Below are 20,787 nucleotides of genomic sequence, written 5' to 3'. Positions count from 1 at the left end.
AATTGTGCAGAATCTTCATCCTGCAATCTATCAAGATCAAGTCCCAATAAATAAGGAGAGGTATCAAAGGTTAGTGGGAAAATTGATTTATTTGTCACTCACTAGGCCAGACATTGCTTATGTGGTAAGTGTGGTGAGTCAGTTTATGCATGCACCAAGTGAGGATCAAATGTCAGTGGTAATGCCGATCTTGAGTTATTTAAAGGGAGGGAGCTCTGGGAAAAGGTCTTATGTACAACAAGCATGGACATATGGAGGTGGTAGGATATACTGATGCAGATTGGGCTGCTTATTTTACTGATAGATGGCCTACATCAGGATATTTTACGTTCATAGCTGATAATCTGATTACCTGGAGAAGTAAGAAACACAATGTGGTGGCAAGGTCATTAGCAGAAGCAGAATATAGGGGAATGGCTCTAAATTATTGACCGGAAAGTATAAGCTGTATTGTTTTTGAGGTTGTTCATTTTTCATTTGCTACTAGCCTATTAAGGGTGGAGTGTGCTCTACAAAATCCGAGAGCTTAGGCATGCTTTTAATCTGACACCAATAAAAGGTGATATAAATCACTCACGCTCTCAACTTATTCATCAACACTAAACCACTTTAGCTCTTGTTTCAACTTGGTCAATACTTTAACATCATGCTCAGTTATAAGCTAAACGCAACAACTGATCACTTTAATCTCATGTTTTAATATTGAAACTCAGTCCTCAATGTACATATTGCTTCTCATCAAAGGAATTGAAAAGGGTAGAGAGGAAGAAAACTCTGAGTTCATGCATTGAAATTAATCAATTTTACAATTAACATAAATACATTCAAAATTTGTATAAACATTTCTAAAAGTACATCATCGTGTCTCCACCAGCTATCGTAAATCTCAGTATCTCAGCGTTTCCTACATTTTTATTTTTGTTCTGATGAGATTTGTGGCAATTTCATTCGCACCTCCCCATAGCAAATGCGACGAAAATTTCAAGTTAATGACATGAGTCAGAAGATGCATATTTGCAGCAGACGCTAGGCACTACTTGAGCGGTAGGTTAGGGCCTAGCGCCTAGGTAGATAGGCGGAGTCTAGTCATGCGCCTATGCGGATTTAATTAAATCTATTATATTTCGTATAAATAAGTGTCTGTTTATACTTAAAATATATATGATTTTATCATAAACTACAAAACAGAATGACATATATATGAGTTATTGGAACATAATAAAAACATGGGGAACAAATATATAATGTGTGTTCCTTTAAGTATTCAAGAAGTCTTTTCCAATTTATTGAAAAAATAAAATGAAAAATGAAAGTTATCTATTTTTTGTCTAAATGAGTCACAACCTAGGCGGATGTCTAGGCAGGTTTGGACGGGCTAGGCAGGTGCCTAGGCGGTTTAGGTGGGCGCCTTAGCAGGTTTAGGCGGGCGCCTCAGTAGGTCTATGCATCATTTCTTAATTTTCAAACGCCTAGGCATTAATTGGAACGGTGGTTAACCGCTTAGCCGGCGCTAGGTGGGGATTTTTAGAACAGTGAACATACACAGAAACAATCACCGCCATGTGGGTGGAAGTTCTGCAGCGGATGCTCCGACATAGCGGAGATGAACTTCTTGATGCGGGAGGTGATATTTTATACCAAGATCTTCAAATATTTTCTTCAGCTCAAAGATCAAATCTGATCTCCGACTGGTCTTGTCGCCATAGTTCTGAAAGTTTATGGTATGTGTAACATAAAGAGCCATTATCATTTTGTTAACGTCCTCAATATCCTTAACCACCACGCTATGCGCAGGACGCCAGTGCTGAGTCTTGCTGTCCAAGTACCTGAAAATATTCAATTTTCTTCAACAAAAGATGCAAGACAGATGAATAAAAAGTTATACTAGGATAGCAGAATTACCCAAACAGAAGAATTTTATACGAATCCAATCGAGAATCCTAGCTAGCAGTATTACAAGTTGAAGTCAACATACTCTTTTATTCTGGCTTTTAGAGCCACAATGGTCTCAATCTTTGTAGAAACGTCAATAGCAAAATCAACAGAATTACCCATCTCCGGGCTCCTATAGAAGTTGCTGATGGGTTTACTAGCCAGTACTGAATTTGGATAGTAAACTTTCTCGTTGTCAGATCTTAAGAAGACTGTTGTCAATATGTTCATCTCTTCAACAATAAGCTGTCAAGTTTCAATACGTCAAGTAAAGTTCTTTTAGTAGAAGTAAAAAGTTATTTGAAGAATGAGGGTTTTGAAGTTACCTGTACTCCTTCAATGACACAACGGTCCCCTACATCAAAAGGGTGCATCACAAAGACGAATATGATCGCTTCAAACACAGTTTTTGCAGTATTACCAAATACAAACGCCAGCATTAAAAGCTGAGATGCTATAAGGACTAGCATGTTTGTCGTAAACAATCCCATCAGAAGTAGCCACACGATAATGATCACCAGAAGCAAAAACCCTGAGGCAAGCCTATTCAGCTCCTCAATTGCTGTTTTAGTGTCATTTAAGGAATGCGCCAGTGATTTGCGCTCAAGGTAAACATTCACCTGAAAACAATAATAATGTTAAGAGCCCTTCATTTTAAATCGAATGTTGCTGGCTGAAAAAGACTTGAAAATTGAAATCCAACGGTTACAACATACAGAATTAAGATCCTATCAATGGTAGTTTTGAAGACTTATAACTACGTGTGACAGCGGGATATCACGAGAAGTATGCAAAGTGTAGTTTGAGGTAGCATTATACATTGTAGATTTCTCAGTGCATAAGTGTCATGTAAACTCAACCTGCAACTTTTGCGCAGATGGGTGCATAGCATCCAAGAATAAAAAGTTTCAGATAAAAAAAGAACCAATTAGAATTTACCAGCCAGTTCTTCAAAGCTTTTCTCTTGATCTTGCCAGTTTCCGCTGCCCCTTCAAACAGAGGTAAAACAATGTCGACCTCCTCCTTTTTCATGAAGCGCAAGAGGTCATCTTCCTCAATGTACCTAGTCCATTACCATTAAAAATAGTGAGAAATTAAAGATAAAGAAGTCATCAAAAGGTTTGGATGAACGTTTTGAAAAATAAAAAATGAAATTCTTACTTGTTGCTACGCTTGGTGACATTCAGGAAAATATCATAAGCCGCAGCCTTTGCTTCCCACTCACTAGTAATCTCCTTACCTTTCTGCTCACTCTCCTCATCGTCAAGACTCTCAAGTGTGTTGGAGATGGTAGATAACCCCGAACTCCTTACTACATTAATCAACCCTTTCAAGGTCCAAGCAGAAATTTTCTCTTGGTTCATCTTTTTGAGCTTTTCTACATCAATCACCTCCTCTTTGGCCCCTTCATTCCCCTCCTTTTTCCCTCCCTTCAAATTTTTGAAACTCAACCGACCGCTGCTTGGGGCCCTCCCGACACTTTCTGCCATTTCCATCAGTGGAGGCCCGGAAAGGGTGCGGAGAACATACTGATGAAAGATTGATTCTTGAATCCGATCAAAGAATCTATTGCATTGGAATGAAGAAGCTACTACTTTGACAAACAAATTCTTCACCAGCCATATGGCCGCTCCAATTAGGCACGAAGCCAGACCCCGTGTAACATAACCTAGGATCCTAGAGGTTTTCCTTGACCTCTTCACTCCGTTGTCGAACAACAAACCCCATGCCAGAAGAACCAAACCCAACCAAATAAAAATCTGTACACTTCTCTTCAACCCGTAAACAAAATACAAAACATTCTTCTTAAGCAAAAAGTTCAACTCAATCACGAAAACCAGAACATTGATAAACCATTCTGTGACCAATCTACCACACAAAACAACCAACACCAAGACACACCATTTCCACAATTCCAACCCCAAATACATCTTATTTTCCAACGTAGGTACAGTTAAGCCAGCAATAAAAAACACAACAATGCAAACAAATGCAACCAACTCAATCAATGCCAACTTTTTTATCTTCTTACCGGACTTCGCACACACCTTTAGCTTTGCAGTCTTATAAACCTCCTCATCATCGTCCTCCTCGCCGCCGTCGACCAACGGTGCTCTTGGGGTTATCGGGGCGGACCTCAGAGCGTCTCTCGGTGTTGTGCCTGCGATTTTGGAGCTTGGCGATGCCACATTGGAAGAATTAGCAGTTGACTTCAACTGAGGAAACGGCTCAACGAACCTCGACTTGGGTTTCGAGAACACCGACCGCGAAGAAGAGCCGGAGACTCTGAGGCACTGAAGCTCCGTCAGCTGAAGATTCAAGTCTCTGGTTTCTTTGTTGTAACTTGTGCGCTCTTCGCCGACCGAAATCTGCAAAACTACATCGTTTGTTCCTTTCTTCTCCCCCACGCCTTTTCCACCTTCCATTGTCACTTTTCTCCGCCACTGATTCAAGCTTTGATACTTATTTGGACAGTGAGCAAAATATGAAAATACCCTTTGAATTTTCTGGGAAAGTTTTGAACTTTCTCGAGAATCTTTGCAATGTTGTCCGGAGACAGACACAGCTCAAAGCAATCTTGGAGCACAGTGCTGTGCAATGTGAGTTTTATAGAGAGAGAGATTTAGTAGGATTCTATGGAAAAGGATTGTGTGAGAAAATTAGAAACAGAGAAGACAAATTTTAACGTTTCTTTATCAATATATAAAGTTGTTTTGGCGCTGGAAAGTTTTGACCGACTGACGGAGAGAGAGGAGGAGGCTTCCATTTTGTGTTTGTTCTTAATTTCCCGGGTGATATCATTTAAGCTGGGAAATATTAACGAATTTAAACAAATCCAACCGCGTCCAAATAAATAAAAAAAAACATAAAAAAATATAGTGAGTTTTACCGAACTAATTGGAAGGAATAATGCTAGCGACACAAAATTTGTAGACTAAAGATGTGTTGCCAGTAAAAATGAACACGTTTATCAACAGTTAAGTAATAATCAATCATCAATTTCCGTGTCATTTAGTTTTTTTAAATTTTATCTACAAATTTAGTCTTCCTAGAATTATCTAATTGGACATCATTATTTATAGTAGACAAAAAACAAAGTAGAAATATTTAATTTATTCAACTCGAAAACTAAACAAACATATTCAGAGTGTGAAAATTATTTTTTGTAACAAAACTTTTATAAACACAATCGAGCATACATCATTATTCTCAATTATACAATTAATCGCATTTATAGAGAAATTAATGTAACAACTGATGATTTGTACTTTAGCAAATACTAGTATGTTTTTTTTTAGTTTTCCTTTTATAGTAATTGTTAGGTTATTATATGATGAATAATACTCACGTTCACCGCATTGGGAAATGCACATATTTTACTTTTGATGAATAATGTACTTTTATCGTATAAACGTCATAATCAAATCGTTCATTTTTTTAAGGGAACTTTAACGAAAAGCACCCGGTACTGTTCACTTTAACGAAAAACCACATTTTTACACTAAAAAGTCAATCCTAGTACTATTCACTTTACCCTTTATTTTGTCCTTATCATTAAAACTCAAAGTTTTCAAGCCCTTTTCATTAGTTTTCCTTTTTTTAATCTTCATTTGAAGGTCATTTCTATTAAAAAATTATTCAAATAGGAAAATCGTTTAATCATCCAAATGTATTAAGTAAATAGACGGTTCATCATGAATATGTTACTTGATACTCACACTATTAATATGTTCATACATTTGAATTACTCAATGATCTAAAGATTAAGAATTGAACAGTTTAAATCATGAAATTTATCTGATGAATATATAGTATTCGAAAAAGAAAAAAAGAATTATGTACAATTCTATGAAGAACGCGAGTATACATGTATGAAAATGAAAGTATAAGTCCATAAGTATATACCGGAACACTCAAATATTTGAAAAATTATCGAAACTTTTTTACATGTGAGTTTACTATTCAGCTTTTGCGTTGCATGGGGTGGGCGGGAATGTGGACGGTGCAATCAGTCAAGGAAAAGGTCTTCAAATCAAATTATCCAACATGATATTACAATATGTAACATGTTTTTGGTGCTACCCAGTTATCTCACGTTTGGAGAAGGAGAACGACGAGATTATTAACTTAAATTAAAAGCACGTTGGGGTTTAGGTTTAGGGGTCAACAAATCTCATTTTCCTTCTGGATCAACTCTCTCCATTCAAATTTTTGTTGTCTTTTTTGTTTTGTCCAAGTCAAAGCTTTACGTATTGTTTGATCAGATTATGTGGTGAATATTGAATTGAACGGAAGTTGACGATGGCTCCTCATCTTTCCCAAAAGACTACGGGGTAGTTTGGAAGTAAGGTGCTTAAAAAAAAAGCACCCATGAATAAAAGTTGTGAGGATTTTAGGCATTTGGTAAACTAAAAAAAAAAAAGGGCTTATTTTGGAAGCTGCTGTGAGAATAAGCTGAAATCCAAGGAAAAGTTGAAGCATCTAATTGCAGCTTTGGAAAACTGGTTTTTTTTCAAAGCACACAGAGCTACAGTACTCCTTTAATGAAAAGACCCACTATCAGACTGTTTTTTTTCTTCCAAAAACACTTTTACAAAAAAGTTTACCAAACACTCTGCTGATTTATTTCACAGCCGCTTATTCTCACAACAATTTTTTTTTAAAGCACAGCAATACCAAACCAGCCATTGTGTGTGGGCTGTATGGGTTGCAAGCTGGCTCTTTAATGCAGAGGAAGGCTATGTTGGAATTATATCTAACAATAATTATTATATTATAATAATTTTAAAATTTGAATGAAAAATGTTATATCCGTTTACATCAAACTAGCCTTCATACACGCACTCACGCGCATAAGGTATTTTTTGAAACATGGCGTGCTACCCGTGACTTACACGTTTTAAATGTATTTATATGCCTAAATTGACAAAATGAAAGTCAAATATTTGAAGTAAATGAATAATCTTAGATCATGCTAGAAGAAACTCCTCATAAGCTAATTAAAGCAGCTGAATTCACATAATAAAATCGGTCTCTTTAGAATCCATGTTATTGTTTTCTTTCATGAAGTATTGTAGTATAACGTTAAAAGTAAACAGTTATGACTATCATGGAATATTGCATAATGAAAAAAATAATAAAGATAGTACATGACTGATAAAGAAAAGTACAAATGATAGGTAGGTCGAATACCCAAATTATGGATTGGGTTTACATTTAAATCGAGCGTGGGAGCGTTGGAGACTTTAGATTAAAGATTGGGTTCTAGGAGTGAGTCATCTGCCTTACGTTGGATATTGTTTCCTTGATTGCCTCATAATACACGTGGAACTTAGAGAAGTTCATGCTAATGATATATAGTTGGGAATTTAGGGTTGTGATTACATTTGGCTTTATAACTAGGGGACAAGAGTCAAGACGCTCAAGGAAAAGGATCTTCGCCGGATCTTTTTTTTGGGGATTCCGGAAATCTCTTGATCATAACTGTTCATCTTACATCATGGGGTTATAAGTTATTTAAAATTTAAAATTAAATATAAATAGTAATTAAAAACTGATTGTACGATATACAATAAACGATTACAATCACAGAATTCTGAGGAAAAATGATCCATCGAGGATCCTTTTCCGACACTCAAAACCTCAAACGTAAGTACACTGTACTTGGTACTTTTTACTAGGAATTTAGGTTTAGGGTATTGACCAGTCTGGTTTGTGATTGCATTTGGCCTACCTAGTGGACAGGTGGCACGATTTTGGTCCTATTATTTTCGTACCATATCCAAATCTGATTACATGAAACTTATTTTATCAGCCATTTAGGAGTTCTTGAGTTGACCAGCCTGACCCTCAACACTTTTTCACCATAATTGGGTCCTTTGTGTCTTCTGCCTCCACGATCAACAGCATGGGACATGAATATCTACCTTATGCATCGTTCTTTAGACATAAACTAATTAAAATATTTGATTTTCTTTTTGTTAATTTATGCATATAAATACACTTAAAATATTTAAGTCGTGCGTAGCACGCCGTGTCTTCTGCCTCCACGATCAACAGCATGGGACATGAATATCTGCCTTATGCATCGTTCTTTAGACATAAACTAATTAAAATATTTGACTTTTTTTTTTATCAATTTACGCATATAAATACATTTAAAACGTGTAAGTCATGTGTAGCACGTTGTGATTCAAAAAATACATTTTACATTAGTATCCGCATGCGAAATACAAATCAATACAAGTGATGAAGTAAAATAAACATTGGGCATCATGTAATATTTAATCTCCTTTGATATGATTTTAAAGATAAATGTTGACAATTTTGCCTCCGTTAATGCAAAGGAAGGCTACGTTGGAATTATATCTAAATGTTATATCCGTTTACATCAAACTAGCCTTCATGCACGCGTTCACGCGTGTGCAGAAGGCATTTTTTGAATATTTACACGTTTTAAACGTATTTATATGCGTAAATTGACAAAAGAAAAGTCAAATATTTGAAGTAAATGAATAATCTTAGATTATGCTGGAAGAAACCCCTCATAAACTAATTAAAGCAACTGAATTCACATAACAAAATTGGTCTCTATAGAATTTACATTAAGAATAGAGAAAATAATATTTAATAAGCAATTGATTGAATCACATTACTGCTAGCGCATTGTGAGGGTAAGCCCACCCCTTCCTCCTTAGTGTAGATAATATTGTTTGTTAAAAAAAAAATCGTTTGACAACTAATTTAATCACATTATTTTTTTAATAGTTAATTTTTTGGTACAATTTTTTATTTTTTATTTTTATAATTAGTATCTCACAAAAGGCAAGCAATAATGTGATTCAATTTCTCTATTTTTAAACATGTTCAAAACATCTTAAGAGACATGTAATGCCAGTTATAAAAAAGATCTTTTGCACGTGGATAATAATGTGATTAAATAAGTTGTCAAATGATTGTTTCTTTTTTAACAAACAATATTATCTACACCAAGGGGGAGGGGGTGGGCTTAGTCACACAATGGGCTAGCAATAATGTGATTCAATCAGTTGTTTATTAAATATTATTTTCTCTATTTTTAAATACGTTCAAAACATCTTAAGAGGCGTGTAATGTTGGTTATAAAAAAGGTATTTCGCACGCGGATAATAATGTGATTCAAAAAATACCTTCCACATCATTTATCTATATATAAAGCCAATGGAAAATGTGAACAGTGATTTTGGTGTCACCAAGTTTGAACAAAAAAATTTGGACAAAAAACTTCAAAGGCATCCCAAAAAAAATGCATCAAATAAGGCAAGGGCATTTTTGTCATTTTAATAGTGTTTTTTTAATAATTAATTTTTTGGTACAATTTTTTTTTATTTATTTTTTTAATTTGACACACCCCGACCTAAATCAAGGCGTGATGGCCGTCATGTAAGGGTAACGTAGCCATGTGCGCAGTGCGGAAGTGACAGTGATATGAAAATGTGAGTAATTAAAAACCAATTAGTTAATTCACACTAGACAAGTAAATAAGTGCGAGTGGAGATGTTTAGAGTAAAGCTACACATAATCAGAGCATAGGTAACCTAAATGCAGTCCAGCAGGCTAAGTATTAATTATACAGGACATGAAAGAAAGAAAGTTCCTACATTATTTGAAGTCTGTCAGAACCACCGTAGAATCTTTGTAAGCCACCAACACGAACTTCTACCTAAAGCAAAACAAAAAACATGAGTGGGCAAAAACAAAGCTTTTCAAAACCATTTCTCTTTCCAAAAGTAATAACCCATCACCGTAAAACCCATATAATTTCCCAGAAACCAGTAATACATATGTATTTATGGAAATCAAGCTCGAGAGTAATGAACCAAGTGTATGCCATGTCAAGTATCTCAACAATGAAATAAGTAAGCCATATGGAATAAATCAATGTAAAATGATATGTCAGCCGGAGTCACCTAACGTGACCTGTACGGATGAACCTATAGCTTATCTACCAAATCATGCACACGAGTCAAAACCATCTAATATGGTATGTACGACAGGTTGGGTGTAAATAGGTACGCTCAAGTGCTACGATCATGTGAAGGCTGTGCGAAGTATCGCAAGTCATCTACGAGTCGGAACAACCTAATGTGGTCTGTACGATAGGCTGACACCTGCCTTAGGTCCAAGGTGAACGTGTGGTACGGGAGGTGAACGATCATTGAAGGCTAAGCCTTGGCCTCGAGCGGAGCACTAACACCGGGGTGCAGGATAATGAGCACTAAATGTATCTCAACATAACCATACACACTGCAATCACTACTATCAATATGCACTCACCTAAAACTTACCTGGGCGTCCACAGCGTCATACAATAATATGCATATCTATACTAATTATATACTAAAATGTAATGCAATTGACATGGCATTTAAAAACGTAAATCCATTTAAAACCATTTATGGGAAAATGGAAAACATATATACGTATATATAGAAAACCAAATGCTCACTCACTAGTATGTAGCAGGGTCGTAACCCCCGAGTCTCGCCTGGCTACGCTCGTCCTCCGGAAACATCTCACTTATATGTGAAACAACTATTTTAACGTTAATTTTAAGTACATAACCAAAATCGTGTAATAACTTCTCATACGTTGCTCAATTGGGATGTTTGAATATACTATCGTGACCTACTCAACACCATGAGCATCCACATATTTTTAGAATAATTTTTCGACATCCCACACGGCGGCCAAGGCACGGCCACATGCGCAGGCACGTGCCTGACTCACTGACGGAATCCCTAACGGCGTTAGGGAATATTCCGTCTAAAAACTAACAGTATTACCTGACGCCGTTAGTATATTACGTCAAAGTTGACAGAATATTCCTTGTCTTCTCCGGTGGCTTTGCCAGAATCCGCCGCCGTCTATATCGCCAGTTTCTGGAAAAACTTCAAACTTCAATATCTCACTCATTTGTCAACCAAAATTCACGAATTTTATATGGATTTGAAGCTCTCAGAGAGTAGAACACAACCTTACCTATTTTAAGTCCAAAATCTAACAGAAACTGGTCAGAAAAATCCTTGGACAAACCGGCAAAACCTGGAAACCCACAGTCGAGCTTATTCCAACGTCCAACCTTAACCAAAGCTAGTCTAAAACACTAAGGGAGTTGCATGGATACCTTTTTAAGCCTCAAAACCAAGTGAAACTTCGGTGATCACGTCAGGGAAACAGGGTACCCTGCCGGAGCTCCTAAGTTCTCGAGTTCCCGTGAACCATTCTTCGTTCCAAAGGTATCACTAGGATCGTGAGACCACGAGGAACACAATGATGTGAAGTTCGTGTTTGATTAGTGAAGTTTGAGGATGGTTGGGTGTGGTGAGCTACGGGTTGTACGAACAGAGTGTTCGAGAAAGAATGAGAGTGTGAGGGAGGTTTGGCACGTGTATGTGTGTGTAATTGGTCACAGGTTGGCCAATTTAAAATGGCCTCAAGCCCTAATTGGGATGCATTGTTTAGGGCTCAAAAAATTAAGTCCAACTAAGAAAACCAACCCAAATTCCCTTATTCCTTCATAGCATTTCCACTACAAACCTGATTTGGCCCTAACTCGAGTAGACGCTCTCGTGACGTCGAGTACAATTTGATCACATTAGCAGGGAAAAATGTAAAATTATCTACGTACATCCACGTTACTAGCCCTCCAGGGCATAATCGTCATTTTCACGCATTTGAGGATAAAATATATATTAATTCGGGACGGGTCGTCACATTATTAGTCAAGGTTCTAAAAAACGCTAGGTGCTAGTTGGGAAGTGGGCTGGCGCCTAGCGCCTAGACGGGGTCTAGGCGGATTTAGGTAAATTTCTTGTGTATTTTGTAAATAAGTGCACATTGACACTTACAAAAAATTATACTTGTATGAAATCCATGGATAAGATGTGTTTGTACCATACTTGACCAATCCCGAAACTACTGAGCACCGGTCAACGTTATACAGTCATAGACCTTGAAGAGTTTCCCTCAAACCAGGAGGCCAATCACAGCGCGACACGTGTCGACATCAGAAGCCAATCATAAAGCGACACGTGTCAACATCAGAAGCCAATCACAACATGACACGTGTCAATGTCAGAATGAAACTAGAAACTCTCTTCTATAAATAGAGATCATTATCTCACGATATTGCCTAATGTCATTTGTACTAAATCATTCACTAGTACTCACTAAATGAGAGCTTGAACCTATGTACTTGTGTAAACCCTTCACAATTAATGAGAACTCATCTACTCTGTGGACGTAGCCAATCTGGGTGAACCACGTACATCTTGTGTTTGCTTCCCTGTCTTTATTCATTTGCATACTTATCCACACTAGTGACCGAAGCAATCTAGCTAAGGTCACAAACTTAACACTTTCTGTTGTACCAAAGTCCTCACTGATTTTATGCATCAACATTTGGCGCCGTCTGTGGGAACGACACTTATTCCCACTCTCTTCAGCTTTATTAAGCTGATTTCCACCATTCGTACACTCTTTTTTGACCATGCATCCCTTTCCAACATGAGGAGCGAAGAAAGCCACATCAGACAGAATGACACCCCTCTTACACCTGGTGCGAAGCAACGAAGGAAAGAACAAAAGAAGTTTGCTTTTCAGGCTAAAGTTGATGAGCTGGAAGCTCAGAACAACAAGATAACGATGAAGAATGAGATCTTCCAAGAGCAGTATGAGAAGGTCTTTGAGATGCTCCACGAGACTAGATATACTAATACACACGAGCTCATCTCTCATGTGGAAGTCAACCATCAACTGGGTGCCCCCCAACACGGAGGGTCATTTGCACTCGACATGGGTATTCTTGTTGAGGAGCGAGCTACTAATCGAAATGACGACCAACATGAGACTTCTTTCAACCTAGCTGCTTCGACCCGAAGCATGAGGAGTGGAGAAAGACACTTTCTTACAAAAGGAGTGGAAGGATCGAAAGTCGTCTTTCATGACTGTTGAGACTTTCTAAAGCAACGTCGAGACAATCCCATCCATGTAAGCTCGAAGATCAATGACCTAAGGGTCTCTGAAAGACTCGGTCCCCTCCCATGTCCCAGGCCAGCTACCAATTTGGAGAAAGGGAAACAAGTCCTAGAGGAACACGAAGGTATATGGGACTCAGAGATGTTCCGACAGACATACCTTGGAAGTCAGTACGGCGAGTCCAAGGAAAAATCACATGCTCTTGATTATTAAACCTTCCTACTTCCAAGAGGAGATGGAGATTTACGAAAGAAAGCTCCAGTGGTACATGACTCTACTCAGGACCCTCTTGTCCTATAGCTCGTTAAGGAAGTAAACAAGTTGAAGGCTGAACGACAAGCTGAGATACCTGATTGGAACCAACCTAGGCCTGGCCCTCTTACAAGGAGGATCCTCGACACCTCCATCTAAGCAAAGACAAAGCAAAAGCTTGACTTGCAACTCTATACTGGAAATGAGGACCCGATTGAACACTTTAACCTCTTTGAGTCCACCATGGCATATCGGATGCACACCGACGAAGAGCGATGTCTTCTCTTCCCTTCCACCCTCTCTGGCGAAGCTCTAAATTGGTATTGCAGTCTTCCACCTGAGACGGTAGACTCATTTGAGAAATTAAGGAAACTGTTTGTTTCTCAACACATTTTTCAGACCGATCGTTTGCATTCTGTGGATGACTTGTACAGTATTCGCCAGAAGCCAGACGAGTCATTACGTATTTATGCTGGCCGCTTCAGCTATGAGTATTTCCGTTGTGTCGAGGTAGACGACAAGACTGCCCTCAAAGCTTTCACGGCATGCCTATGTGATTGTTTCTTCAAGTACATGATCAATGCCAACACTTGGAAGACTTACTCTGAGGTGATGGCACAGGTTTACAACCATGCCTCCGCTGAGGCAAGGACATATCTAGGGAAACCCCTCACATCCACCCCTTATTAACAAGTAGGGAGTGGAAGCCAGATCCAACCAAATAAGAAGACATCGACCTTCCAAACAACAGCGGTGCCTCCCCCTACCTTACTTAATACTTCTCCAAGTCAACAGACATATCAACCTCAGGGCAAAAGGAAATATTTCCATCCTCACCAGTCTCATTGTAGTAAAAGGAGTAAGGGACACTATCACGATAACCAAGGGTATCGCCACGATAATGCTCGCCCCCAGACAGTCAACACAGTGGGCCAAGCACGTGTCAGGATAGGCCCTACCCTAAGATATGAGACATACACACCTTTGAACGCCACATGCGTGGCCATTTACCCCAGCATAGCACACCTGATACCAAAGCCAATGCCGAGGTAGTCGGGTTACAAGCCCACAAAGAACACGGGCAAGTTTTACTGCTACCACGAGCATAACGGCCATGACGGCGAGAAATGTATCACCCTTCGTGATCATATTGAAGCTTTGGCGCGTGAAGGAAAAATTGATCGATTCATTTTTCACCCTTCAAGGGATAACCATAACCAACGCCAAGTGAATGTGATATATTCCATAAGCAGCGGCACACCCATATTTGAATCTTCTAATAGGGCCATGAAAAACAGCGAACGAGCTTTAAGGCCTGGCCACCAAGTGTTTCACGTGGAAGACATCATGGGAGGCAAGTATCAAAAGCCTAACTAGGATCTAATATGTTTCTACCCTGAGGAAGAAAGAGGTATCATCTACCCTCACAACGACCTACTGATCGTGGAGGCTCACATAGCCAACTTTGAAGTACGACAAATCTTGGTAGACACGGGGGCTTCGGTCAATATCATGTTTGCTGAAGCTTTCAGGGCATTTAATGTAGCTGAACACTTGCTCGATCGCTCGATTTCTCATTTGATAAGCTTCTCCGGTGATATCGTGCAACCTTTAGGGAGCATACACTTACCTTTCACCATTGGTACAGGCCCTTGCACAGCTACCATTACCACTAACTTCCTGGTGGTTGATTGCCCAACGGCATACAATGTCATCTTTGGACGCACAGGCATCAATAATCTCAAGGCCATGGTATCCACACATATGTTGTTGATGAAATTTCTAACCCCCTATGGCAATGGTTATATCAGAGGAGATCAACTTAGTGCACAAGTATGTTATAACACTTCAGTCAAGCAACAACACCTGCATGTGCCCAAGGAAACCTTTTCTATACATGACCAAGTCATAAAGACCAGCTCGGACGAAGCCAACTTGGATCTTCACGGTGGCAACAGTCAACCCGACGATCCTCGAGATGACTTTTTCACCCAGCAAACACAACCTGCTGAAGACCTGGAGAAGGTTTCTTTATCAAAAGATTATCCAGATCGCATGGTGAAGATTGACACCACCCTGTCACCACCCATTCGGTTGGCTTTGATCTCTTTTTTGCAAGAGAACACTGAGGTCTTCACCTGGTCATACGAGGACATGTCAAGCATCTCTTTCGATATCATATGTCATCGCTTGAGTATTGACCCTAAGACCAAGCCGGTGAGACAGAAGCAAATATCTTATGACGCTGAACGATACGAAGCAATGAAGGCAGAAGTTGAAAAACTCAAAGGCATAGGCTTCGTCCGCGAAGTCAATTACCCAACATGAGTAGCAAATATGGTCATTGTTAAGAAAAATCTGACCGAAGAAAGTCTCTTACTCTAAAAGGTCTTGTGGAGAATGTGTGTCGACTACACTGACCTAAACAAAGGATGCCCAAATGATAGCTTTCCTCTTCCTCTCATTGACAGACTTATAGACTCTACGGCAGGGTGTGAACTTCTGAGCTTCATGGATGCTTACTCAAGATACAATCAAATCCCCATGAACCCTCTGGACCAGGAACACACAGCCTTCACTACTGACAGGGGACTATATTGCTATAAAGTCATGCCCTTTGGCCTAAAGAATGTAGGAGCGACTTATCAGAGACTAGTCAATTCAATGTTCGCCAAACAGATTGGGAAGAGCATGGAAGTTTACGTTGATGATATGCTAGTCAAGAGCAAACATGTTGACCAACACATCGCTAACCTATTTGAAACTTTCACCATTCTGAAGAGGTATCAAATGAGGTTGAATCCCAATAAATGTGCCTTCGGTGTAGGCTCTGGCAAATTCTTAGGCTTCATGATAAGCCAAGGAGGCATTGAGGCTAATCCCGAGAAGATCAAAGCAATCCTCGACATGAAGGAACTGGTAACTTCAAAAGACATCCAGAGCCTTACTAGCAAGGTGGCAGCCTTAACTAGGTTCATCTCTAAGGCCACAGACAGATGTGCTCATTTCTTCAAAGCACTTAAAGGAAGTAAAAAGTACATTACATGGACTGATGAATGTGCAGAGGCATTCAAGAACCTTAAAGACTACATGAGTAAAGCCCCTCTGCTCTCCAAGCCTGAGGTTGGTAACACTCTCTTTATCTATCTGTTGGTATCGGTTTCAGCAACAAGTTCTGTTCTCATTCGAAATGATGGTAATATCGAACGACATGTCTACTACGCTAGCAAGGCTTACAAGATACAGAGACACGATACTCCAACATTGAGAAATTAACTCTAGCATTGGTTATGTCTGCTCGAAAACTTCGCCTTTACTTCCAAGCACACTCTATCATCGTGCTTACCAATCATCCTCTTCGACAGATACTCTAAAGTCCTAACACTTCGGGGCGAATGATAAAATAGGCGATTGCATTGGGTGAGTTTGACATCTCATGCCAACTAAAGCCAGCTGAGAAGGGCCAAGCAGTGGCAGACTTCACCACCGACTTCACATATCCTGTTGACATTGTTTCTACGCCTAAAGAAGTGGTTCATTATTCTCGGAAGCTAAGAAAATAGAACCAACAGCCCGAGCATGGAGTCTATATGTTAAGTGCTCGTCCAACCAACAGGGTTGTGGAGCAGGATTAGTCCTTACGACCCTTGACAAAGTGGCGATGAAGTATGCTCTTCGTTTCAAATTCAAGGCGTCGAACAATAAGTTCGAATATGAAGCCCTCCTAGTAAGCTTACGTTTGGCCAAATACCTTGGGGTTAGACGAATTGATATCTTTAGTGACTCCCAATTGGTGGTTAACCAGGTCACCAACAACTTTGACGCTAAGGATAGCTCCATGGCAGCATATCTGGCGCAAACACAATTGTTGCTCAAGCACTTCCACTACCAGATCACCCAAATTCCTCGACCGGTAAACAGTCATGCAAATGCTTTGGCTCACCTCACCTCAGCGATGGAAGACAAGATTGGGAGAAAAATTCAGGTCAAATTGTTAACAGCACCAAGCACCATGTCTGCGGAAGTGTGCAACTTACAACAGGGGGATAGTTGGATTACCCCGATTTATAGATTCCTTGCCCATGACACCCTTCCAAATGACAAAGTCCAAGCTAAGTAGATTCGATACAAGGCTACCCGTTACTTGATCATTAATGACCAACTCTACAAGCGGGGTTTTAACTTACCATACCTAAGATGCCTTACACTCGTAGAGGCAGAAATTGTACTTCGGGAAATACATGAAGGAGTCTGCGGAGATCATGCTGGATCTCGATCCTTAGCACACAAGGCTTTTCGCCAAGAATATTACTGGCCAACACTCCACCAAGATGCCATCAGAATATCTCGCTTATATGATAAGTGTCAACGCTACGCAACTATTCCTCACTCCCCTCCCGAGCCGCTCACTCCTATAATCAGCCTTTGGCCCTTCGCCCAATGAGGACTTGATTTAATCGGCCCAATACCTGCAGGGAAGGGTAAGGTTCGCTATGCAATCGTTGCAGTTGACTACTTCACAAAATGGGCTGAAGTAGAACCATTGGCAACCATTACTGAGGCAAAAATAGAAGACTTCGTATAGAAGAACATCCTTTGTAGATTCGGCATTCCCAATGCAATAGTCACTGATAACGGGCCACAGTTCGACAAAAATAAGTTCAGGATGTTCTGCTCGAAGTTCAACATCAACTTATGTTTTGCCTCCTCAGCTCATCCACAGTCTAATGGACAAGTCGAAGCCATCAACAAAATAATCAAGCGAACTTTGAAAACCAGCTTGGACAAGGCTAAAGGTTGTTGGCCAGAATTTGTACCCCAAGTTCTTTGGTCATACTGCACTTCATATCAGACACCAACAGGAGAAACCCCATTCTCACTTGCCTTTGGTACAGAGGCAGTTGTCCTAGTTGAGCTTGAGTAAGCAACGTTCCGAGTCCAGAACTACGTGCAAAGCGAAAATGACAAACAACTTATCCTCAACTTAGATCTAGTTGAGGAATAGAGAAACCAGGCTCACTTAAGGAATATTGCCTACAAGCAGCGCATCTCCAACTACTATGACTTAAGGGTCAAACTTTGTTCTTTCAAAGTGGGGGACTGGGTATTGAAGAAAAGATTACTCTGCGATAGAGTCCTAAGTGAAGGAACAATTAGTCCAAACTGGGATGGACCGTTTAAAGTTGTTGGCATCAGTCGCCTTGGCTCCTACAAGCTTAAAAGCTCCGATGGCAAGACCCTTGGCCATCCATGGAATGCTGATCACTTGAAGAACTATTGCAAGTAAACTCTTTTTTTTTTTTCACATTGTACATGTGTTAAGCTTCAACCGTTCGGCATTCTATGTAACGAAAACTATTTGGCATGAATTCAATAAAGAGGTGATTTAGACAAATCGGTCCTAATCCTCTTACATTCTTAGCAATGAAACACTCGGGTTCAAAGCTTCAACATGAATGCTTCCAACATGAAACAAAGTCTAAGTATATGTCAATAAGACTATACAAATAAACGAATAGCTTCACAATATATTCTTTCAATCATACATTCCAACACATTCATACATAAGCCAAATGTGCTTCGAAAGGGTTCAACATACTTTGTGTCATTCGACACTTGCTACAATGTGCCTCGACACCTTGCCCTTATTCTCACCGACCAGGTGATGAAATGTGAAGAAGGAACTCATCTTCATGCCACCAACCAGGTGATGAAATGTACAACCTGTACTCTCCTTCATGCCACCAACTAGGTGATAAAATGTACAACCCGTACTCTCATTCATGCCATCAACCAGGTGATGAAATGCACAACCCGTACTCTAATATCATTTGGCAACTTGCCACTCATGCCACCAACCAGGTAAAGAAGGAACTCATCTTCATGCCACTAATCAGGTGATGAAATGTACAACCCGTACTCTAATATCATTTGGTAACTTGCCATTCATGCCACAAACCAAGTGATGAAATGTACAACCCGTACTCTCCTTCATGCCACCAACTAGATGATGAAATGTACAACCCATACTCTAATATCATTTGGCAACTTGCCACTCATGCCACCAACCATGTGAAAAAGGAACTCATCTTCATGCCACCAACCAGGTGATGAATTGTACAACCCGTACTCTCCTTCATGCCACCAACCAGGTGATGAAATATACAACCCGTATTCTAATATCATTTGGCAACTTGCCATTCATGCCACCAACCAGGTGAAGAAGGAACTCATCCTCGTGCCACCAACCAGGTGATGAAATGTGATGAAGGAACTCACATTCGTACCACCAACCAAGTGATGAAAACAACTTACCATTCATTCTATCTACCAGAAGGCGAATGGTACAACTTGTACATGTGAACTCCTAGCATTCACAAATAATCAAAAACCCTCAAGCTTAACAACTCAACTAGGGGAGCAGTTATGCCCAACAAGAGTTATAGTCACCAACAAAGTCTTATTGTAAGCCAATAACAACTTCAGTGCATGATATACGAAGATCAAGCTATTCAGCCCTATTGCATCTGCTTCAGACATTTCCCCTTTGTAACAATGCAAACACTACAACTCGTAGAAAGCTTCACACACTTTTGATCAAGACAGTGTGAAACAAAACCAATTTATGATGCCAACAAGAGCTTCATCAAAGGAGTTCAACCACAATTCTTAAAAGCTTCACACACTCTTGATCAAGACATTGTGAAGCAAAACCAATTTATGGTGCCAACAAGAGCTTCATCAATGGAGGGAAACCACAATTTTCAAAAGCTTCACACACTCTTGATCAAGACTGTGTGAAGCAAAACCAATTTATGGTGCCAACAAGAGCTTCATCAAAGGAGTTCAATCACAATTCTCAAAAGCTTCACACACTTTTGATCAAGACAGTGTAAAGTAAAACCAATTTATGGTGCCAACAAGAGCTTCATCAATGGAGGACAACCACAATCCTCAAAAGCTTCACACACTCTTGATCAAGACAGTGTGAAACAAAACCAATTTATGGTGCCAACAAGAGCTTCATCAAAGGAGTTCAACCACAATTCTCCAAAGCTTCACACACTCTTAATTAAGACAGTGTGAAGCAAAACCAATTTATGGTGCCAACAAGAGCTTCATCAATGGAGGGCAACCACAATTCTCAAAAGCTTTACACACTCTTGATCAAGATAGTGTGAAGCAAAACAAATTTATGGTGCCAACAAGAGCTTCAAGAGCTTTATCAAAGAAGTTCAACCACAATTCTCAAAAGCTTCACACACTCTTGATCAAGACAGTGTGAAGCAAAACCAATTTATAGTGCCAACAAGAGCTTCATCAATAGAGGGCAACCACAATTCTCAAAAGCTTCACACACTCTTGATCAAGACAATGTGAAGCAAAACCAATTTATGGTGCCAACAATAGCTTCATCAATGGAGGGCAACCACAATTCTCAAAAGCTTCACACACTCTTGATCAAGACAGTGTAAACCAATTTATGGTGCCAACAAGAGCTTCATCAAAGGAGGGCAACCAAAATTCTCGAAAGCTTCACATATTCTTGATCAAGACAGTGTGAAGCAAAACCAATTTATGGTG

General features: G+C 39.5%; 1 protein-coding gene across 1 annotated transcript; it reads right to left on the bottom strand.

Moving 5' to 3' along the window:
- Nucleotides 1-808: 808 nt before the first annotated feature.
- LOC103400885 (mechanosensitive ion channel protein 10-like) lies at nt 809-4,729 on the bottom strand. The gene is made up of 5 exons (XM_008339566.4): nt 3,094-4,729; nt 2,872-2,995; nt 2,259-2,552; nt 1,976-2,178; nt 809-1,826 (listed from the first exon to the last, which is right to left on the bottom strand). Exons 1-5 carry the CDS (start codon nt 4,356-4,358, stop codon nt 1,553-1,555), a joined length of 2,160 nt encoding a protein of 719 aa, XP_008337788.1. The 5' UTR covers nt 4,359-4,729; the 3' UTR covers nt 809-1,552.
- Nucleotides 4,730-20,787: the final 16,058 nt, after the last annotated feature.

This window comes from Malus domestica, chromosome 15 (assembly GCF_042453785.1).
Source record: "Malus domestica chromosome 15, GDT2T_hap1".
NCBI lineage: Eukaryota > Viridiplantae > Streptophyta > Magnoliopsida > Rosales > Rosaceae > Malus > Malus domestica.
Note: the sequence above shows the minus strand (reverse complement) of the source record. Positions and strands in the feature narration are given on the sequence as shown.

What these genes read in the sequence shown, in the direction of transcription:
- LOC103400885 (XM_008339566.4), bottom strand. Translation starts at nt 4,358, where the DNA reads ATGGAAGGTGGAAAAGGCGTGGGGGAGAAGAAAGGAACAAACGATGTA. An exon ending in AAGCTTTGAAGAACTGGCTG is followed by an intron (nt 2,553 to 2,871) that starts GTAAATTCTAAT and finishes TATTGTTTTCAG; the next exon opens with GTGAATGTTTACCTTGAGCG. An exon ending in CTAAAAGCCAGAATAAAAGA is followed by an intron (nt 1,827 to 1,975) that starts GTATGTTGACTT and finishes GAATATTTTCAG; the next exon opens with GTACTTGGACAGCAAGACTC.